Source organism: Pyrus communis, chromosome 4, assembly GCF_963583255.1.
Source record: "Pyrus communis chromosome 4, drPyrComm1.1, whole genome shotgun sequence".
Classification (NCBI taxonomy): domain Eukaryota; kingdom Viridiplantae; phylum Streptophyta; class Magnoliopsida; order Rosales; family Rosaceae; genus Pyrus; species Pyrus communis.
In genome coordinates this window covers 23,928,078-23,935,422 of record NC_084806.1, presented here as the reverse complement: position 1 = coordinate 23,935,422, position 7,345 = coordinate 23,928,078, and the positions used below count along the sequence as shown (strand labels likewise).

The 7,345-nt window shown below is 38.4% G+C and overlaps 1 protein-coding gene across 1 annotated transcript; it reads right to left on the bottom strand.

The window, feature by feature from the left end:
- Positions 1-602: 602 nt before the first annotated feature.
- On the bottom strand, positions 603-3,212 carry LOC137730498 (AP2-like ethylene-responsive transcription factor At1g16060). Its single transcript, XM_068469486.1, has 8 exons — positions 3,052-3,212; positions 2,827-2,909; positions 2,635-2,643; positions 2,374-2,462; positions 2,204-2,277; positions 2,059-2,109; positions 1,823-1,899; positions 603-1,126 (listed from the first exon to the last, which is right to left on the bottom strand). Exons 1-8 carry the CDS (start codon positions 3,210-3,212, stop codon positions 603-605), a joined length of 1,068 nt encoding a protein of 355 aa, XP_068325587.1.
- Between the last annotated feature and the right edge of the window lie 4,133 nt (positions 3,213-7,345).

Here is a 7,345-nt window from a genome sequence, read left to right as displayed (position 1 = left end):
TTGGTATGGTTGGACTTGTATGGTCCTCACGAACACAAAGGTATAGTTTTCCACCTCCATCAGTGATGTTTGCAAGGGATTTGGGTCACGTCCGTACAAAGAAGAAAAAGAGAAAGAGAGAGAAAGAGAGTGTTCAAGGTAGAGAAGGTATACGGGGGAAGGAGATGAGGATGAGAGTATGTGTGTGGTTCAGATGCAACCAGCTAAACATCACAATAACCACCCAAAATGAAAAATAACCACTAAGGGCAAAAACGTCATTTCACACCTACGGTACGAATAATTCGGGACGGGCTGTCACAGAATGCTGTTATTATTGATATTAAAAAAAAATGAGAAACAATTTTATTCTTTCTTTACACTTAAATAGAAATTGGATGAACAAAAGAATAATTAGCCTACTCTTGCTCCCACATGATGATGATGATCAGTAGTGAAATTTCACCTTACAAAAGAATTTTATCTTTTGTGCATCTTTGTTCTAGACATAGATGTTGACCCTTCCATGCGTATTCACGAAGAAAATAAAATGAAATGAAAGAAACCACTTAAGTCAATTGCAAAATAAAAGAGAGTAAATAAAACCATGCAAACATGCTCCTTTAAGTGGTAAAATCACACTGGAACATGGGTGGCATGAATGAATTGAGCTCACTGAAGATAACGTCCTCTCCCTCAGCGTAGCTGCTAGATTCTTGGCAGTCAAAGTAAGTCTGTATGTCATCGGGAAATGTGCACTGTGGTGTGCTCAACTCCGGCTGTGATGACAAATCGGTGGCTGTTGTCATTTCCATCATCTCCTTGAACTTTGACGACTGAAGAAGGAGCCCTAGGGCTGATGTGGCAGTGGTTGGTCTAGGCTGAGCCGTGGTCATGGTTTCTGCTGGACTATATGCAAGGTTGTGAAAGAAGCTAAGTCCACTATCTTGATCGTTAGGGTTTCGGACGACATTGGGCAATTTAGCCTCAATAGTAGGGTTAGGCTGACCGGAATTTTCGCTGTTGTTAGGACCATTAGGTTTTAGCCATTTGATGTAACGGCTGAGGTCAAAGTTCGTGACAGCATTGAGCCCACGGTACTCTATAGCCGCCATATCATATGCTGTTGCAGCTTCTTCTTGGGTAGCTGGTAACATTTATGATACAAGGCCAATGTTAGATTTAATCATACTATTCAACTTTTAATGCTAAAGTGTTATTCATGTTTAGTTTTGTGTATGCAAGTCTCAATAAAAAAGAAAGTTCTTATGTAATTAAGTAGAACGCTGTTCTCTTGGAGGATAGTATTATTCATTAAGTCATTGGTGCATGACACTCCTTTTTCTTTTGATCAGGTTGGAATTCCGACAAAGTTTTTATCAAGGCTCATCATTAGCACCCTATCCTCTAGTTGTACGTATTTCCCTTATTCAATGATATCATACTTGAATTTCAAAAATTAAGAAGATCATACACACACACACATAAAAGACTGGCATACCATATATGAAATAGAAAATACATGCCTCAACTTGTAGTTGATTTCTAGCTAATTGTCGGTAATTCAAATCCCTCTTTCCAAACATAATCCTCACCCTTTGTCCTAAAAGATTAGACTCTCTTTACGCATGTGCAAATATATATTTTTTAATCTGCATTAAATATATGTAAGTATTATAGTCATTCTCTATATTTGTTAAGCACACCTCGCAATGCAGATATGTAATTTTCTGATCAGCTTAATTTGTTGCATATGTTTATTTATATTGGTGAATAAAAAGGTTCATTATCTGTGATCAAAGAAACAAAAAAACTAAATTTTCTGTTTTGTTGCTGAACGTACCATATGTCCCGAGATAGAGGTACTTGTTTCCAAAGACTCGTCCAATTCGAGCTTCCCATCTTCCGTTGTGATGATGTCTGTTCATTAATAAAATAAGAGCAAGGAAAATCAAAATTCAGTCTATAATATGTTTACCGAAAAATAAAACAAAAAAAATTCAGTTTAGTATAATAGTACTATATGCTATGTGTATCGGATTATACAAAATCGTTCAAGTAAATAGTCTTGATTTATACCTTGCAACACCTCTATACTTCGAAACTCCCCGAGAAAAACCACTGCTCTTCCTGCAAATTCATCATAAAGAAAATAATACCTCATTAATCAACGGTTGTTTATGATCCTCGAGTCTACTAACTTTAGATGTAGAAGCTTAATTACCTTCTCAATGATCCAATATATTCCTCTCTTGATTGACCTTCCATTTCTTTCAGTTCTTTTGGATATGTCGATAACTACATTAATCGCAAGTGGGGTTATTTCTTAGTTTCTTCCTTGATTACTATTATGTAAGATCACTAAAAAATATATAATTGAGAAAATTAATTTACCGGAAAGTTAAGAATGGTATCTTGACCCCAGTACTTAAGAGCTGCTAAGTCATAAGCATGTGCTGCAGCTTCCTCATCATCATAGGCGCCTGAAAAAGGATGGAATGGATCAATATAATATACATACATACATATATATATATATATATATATATATATATATATATATATATCAATCAAAATGATCTTTAACGATATTACATATAAAAGAATTGCACCTAAATTAAGTACGTAGTACCAATTAAATTAAATAAAACCTACCAAGGTAGACTGCATTTGAGTGCAATTCCATTCCAAGCATTCAACAGCGCCAACACAAACAAAACCAAGATTGAAAGACGAAATGGTATAAGAAACCACATCAATAAATCAAGCATGCATATATAAAGTATAAAAGTCGACGTACGTCGATGAAAAGTTGAATTAAATTTATGGAGATGAGATTGTAAATACCTTGGCGGCCCTTCTTGTTTTGTGATTCATTCCAGCAATTCTTATCCCACAAATGAGCCTCGTATCGGCCAGTCCATCTGTGCCTGAATTGATAATCAAGCACGCAGCAAACCCATGCCATTTAGGGACAAAGGTCAATAATTAAGCAAAAGGAATTCATCCAGTAATTAAACATATATGCAAATATGATTAATTGGTTGATTGCGCAGGTAGTTAATTAATCACCTGGTGACCCCACGATAAATTGAGCTACGTTGAGGAGGGGAGTCCCTTGGGACACTTCTCCTTGTTCGTTTGACCTTTGTGACAGTAGTTGTATTAGCTGCAGTAGCATTAGTGTTATTGTTTGCATTGAGTTTCTGGTTTTGATGAGATAACTTTGCCATGAAACTAGTATTGCACGTCTCAATCGGTCGGTCGACCAAAAAAGAATAATACAAGAAGAAGAAGAAGAAGGAGTTCTAATTGTGAGATAATTAGTTAAGTTTGAGAGATTGATATGACTAAGTCCCCCAAGTAAGAGGCTTATAAAGGGATGTGAATGAGCATGCGGGGAGAGAGAGAGAGAAAGAGAGAGAGAGAGAGAGAGAGAGGGAGAGAGAAAAAGCCGGATTGGAAGAGTGTGATGAGCTGTGCCAATCCAGAGATTGCCGGCTATGGAGGTTGGTTGTTTTGGCCGTCTTTAAACGGCTGTATCTCGTATCTTCTACCTTGTCCCACCCCTGACTTATATGTTATATTCCATTGCCACATATATATTAAAATCTAAAAAGTATGCAGCCAATCTTGTCTTAATCAATAGGATGATCTCTCTCCCACCCTCTCTCTCTCTCAAGCACACGCCGGTATGTAATTTGGTATGACAACTCACAAACAGAAATTACCATTTGCTTGAAGAATGTTTGTCCAACAAATCAATTTTCATCGGGCGAAGTTACTTCGCTTGAAGAAATAAAACATTTAGTTGGGCAAACGTGGTCACCGGTTTTTCTTTTTCAGAGACTTTTGCTCGGCGAAAAACATTGGACAAGCAAGTAACCTTCGTCGGGCAAAGTTTTTACGCAACGGGGAAAAATTAGGAAGTATTATGCCACCTTTTGCGTGATGGAAAATAAGTTTGTCGGGGAAGGTAACTGTGGATGCAAATTTCCACCGTCTTCTCATTTGACAAAAATGCACCTGCAAAATAATAATACCTAAGATTAAGGCCAAAAGCCTCATGCGCCCATGATGAAGGGGCTTTAGCCGAAGAATCTCTGATGCCAAAGTTAGAATTCTGAAAAGAATGTGTTTAGGAGTTTGTGGGTAGCAAATGACTTAGCTTTTTAGTGGGATAATATGGCTATTCATAGGGAAGTGGCCGGCCCTATTCGGAGAATAGTGGCTGACCATATATGGTGAAGTTGTGTGAGTAATTGCAAGATATTATGTGAAATAATATCTTGTAATTAACATGACAATTAATCCTAAATTAAAAAGGAAATTTGGGAGTTACTTTTTGAATAAGGATTTGATGAAGAGTGATGAGAGAGATTTGAATAAATACCATTTTGATCACCTTTGACTCTTCCTTGATTGAGCTGTTATTGTCCATTGCATGCATGTGGGAATCCCAGTGTGCCTCGAGGGTAATTTTATCCTTTTCACCCAAAAGTCCACATGTCACCTCCATAATTTCTTGATTATTTTTGGCTCCACAAATGCCCCCACACCTGTTTGGCTACTCGCAGGAAAGGGTAGTAGGTGTAGAGATTTTCCCTTACTTTAGGATATACTAGCATTTGCCTACATACTTTGTGTGTATGAACACATTTTTTTAGAAAATGAGAAGGGGAGAGAGAGAGAGAGAGAGAGAGAGAGAGAGAGAGAACGTGGGGAGAGTGGGAGGTTTTTGTTTTTGTTTTGTTTTTGTAATTTTAAATATTAGAGACATTTTAACATTACTTGTAGGTGAGGTTTCAATAAAAAACAATAAAATTTGGACCTGTGAAATTACATTATTGCCCATCATTTTTTTTGTGAGATAGAAGACTAAGTTGTCTTTTCACCCTCTTTTGGTTAACAAAGAGGGTTTCATTAATTAAAAGAGATAAGATTGTTTCCTATTTTGAAGTAGATTCCCACTTTGACTTGGAATTAGATTCTTCTAGGAAAGGAAAGTAAATCACCGTCAAAGTCTATTTAAACCTACCTTAAGTAGGGGATTAAATCAACTTCAGAGGGTAATTATTTATCCCTACAAGAAAGAGAGAAAGCTAGAGGATATTTGTTTCCCCTCCCCTAGCATTCTTCTTCGCTTGCCCGTACAAAGAATCGTCTTCCATTGATTTCTTTGTCTTCTCCATGCCGCATTGAGGTAAGAAAAATTTAATTTTCCTTGTCTTCTTCTTAGATGGTGCTGCCGCAGGGTAGCCGTCGGGGTGGTGCAGCACGTCGGCTGGCAGAGGCAAGGAGTCAACTCAGCATGGGGCGAGGAGGTGGTGTGGTAGGGACCATGACTTAGGCTACTAGGCTTGGCTAAAGCCAAAAGCAGCTGTGAGGTTAGGGCCGCGGCTTGAGGCGCTTAGCACGCAGTGTTGGGCAAGTCCCATGGCTTAAGCCCTATGGGCTCTTGGACCTGACGCGGGCTAGACTGGCGAATGAGAAAAATAAGGAGGTTGTGGGCCTTCTAGGTTACTGGAATGTTGGGAATGCAAGCCTCCTGCCTACTGGTGTGAGAGAGAACAATGAGAGAAAAACTAGTATGGGCTGAGCTCCCTTACTGTCTAATTGAGTCGATAAAGATAAATCACAGGGCCTGGCTTGTGGGTAATCGAGGTTGATCTTTAGGCTGCTCTACGCTTGCTGAGCCGCTCTCTAATTTGTTGAATGTCCTCCTGTGTCTATGTAGATTCAGAATTTGGTTCAACTCCCAAGACTTTTCCAAATATGAAGAAGGTGCACATTGCCTTAGGTATCCCCGTTGAGTACCGTGAATGGTGTTGCTACTTAGTCCTCTTCGCTGGGAGAAACGTGGGATGCCCCTGAGAGAGGAGATAAAGTAGATCAAAGGGGATGCATTGGCTCATCCAATCGCAGTCGTAGAGCTTGCTATGAATGAAGGTGGAAAGAAGAGATCTTCCCCACCTGCTCAAGAGACGCCAGTTGAGAAAAAGCTGAAGGCTTCCTCTGTTACTCGTGAGGGTTTGCCTGCTGCCGAGAGGCTTGTGAATGACTTGACTTCTTCCAAGAGGAAGAAAGATAGGGCTGCTAGATCTAAGTGTGAACATGAAAATTCGGTAACGAATGAAACAAGAACACGTGTACAAAGTAGATTTGTATTGATGAATTTATAGGGTTACAATCTCTGTTTACAATTTTCCTCTGATTTAGTCTTCAAATTTGATGTAGATGCGTAAGTTGTTTATCCAAGGGTCGCGATGACTTGATCTCAGACGAACAATTGGACGATTGCTTCAAGTTTTGAGCTTGAAACAATGCGTGGATAGTCTTCACCTCTAGGTTTGCGTATGACCTACGGCAAAGGTGATGTTGATGTGGGATTTTGTTGATTCAAGGGTCTTGGCGACTGTTAGAGATATGCCCTAAAAGTCAATCTTTGGAAGAAACCTTTCAAGACAATGTATGTATGTGTAGATAACTCTAATACAGCAAAAGGGCAAAGTCACTCATTAGGACTATCTCAATAAATGATATACGTCCAAAATAGTGAATCCATGGACAATGGAAGGATGGAAGAAGTAATCTAATGATGTTAGACTGCAGAGACCTTCTTCACATAACCATAATGTCTAAAACCAATACATACTATGTCCCCTTCAAATGGGAAGGATGGAAAGTCTTAAGCCATTCATGTAGTGACACTAAGACAAGTTTGTAGGTGCTCATTAAGGGAATGAATTCATTGAACACAATCAAACGAGATTACTTGCATGGAGGTCTACTCACATATCAAGCAAGTAACTCTACTGGTTGGAATAATGTAAGTAATCATTTGACCTAAGAAATCATAGTTGTCTTGGGGATACGTTGCTGATCATTTGATAATAAGACGTGACCACATCTCATCTTGGATGTGTTCTATGCATTGTTAGGGTCAATGATTTATTCTCAAAGGCATATGAATGATCAACAAAGGATCTTTAATCCTCATTATGAGAGGAAGAATACTCTTAGATATGATTCAGGAATCTTCGGCCGAAGTATCAAGCATAATGATGGAAAGCGTTCCTATACGACTTAACTGAATCATATAACTTGGTATAATGACATTAGGGGTTTGACATTAAGTATCCATACCCTAGTAATGTGATTGTGAGTATTGTATTAGAGAAAGATCGAATTATATTGTAATTCCAACTGAATAGGTTCTCCAACCAAATTCTACATTAGCTTGGGTAGCCATGATATATGATTAGATGTCACTCATGGCTTGTGTGTTCTTCTAGATGATTAAATAAGTAGTCATCAAAGAAGAAGGAGAATTGAAAGTAAGTTTTAATTCAATGAGTGATTGGAT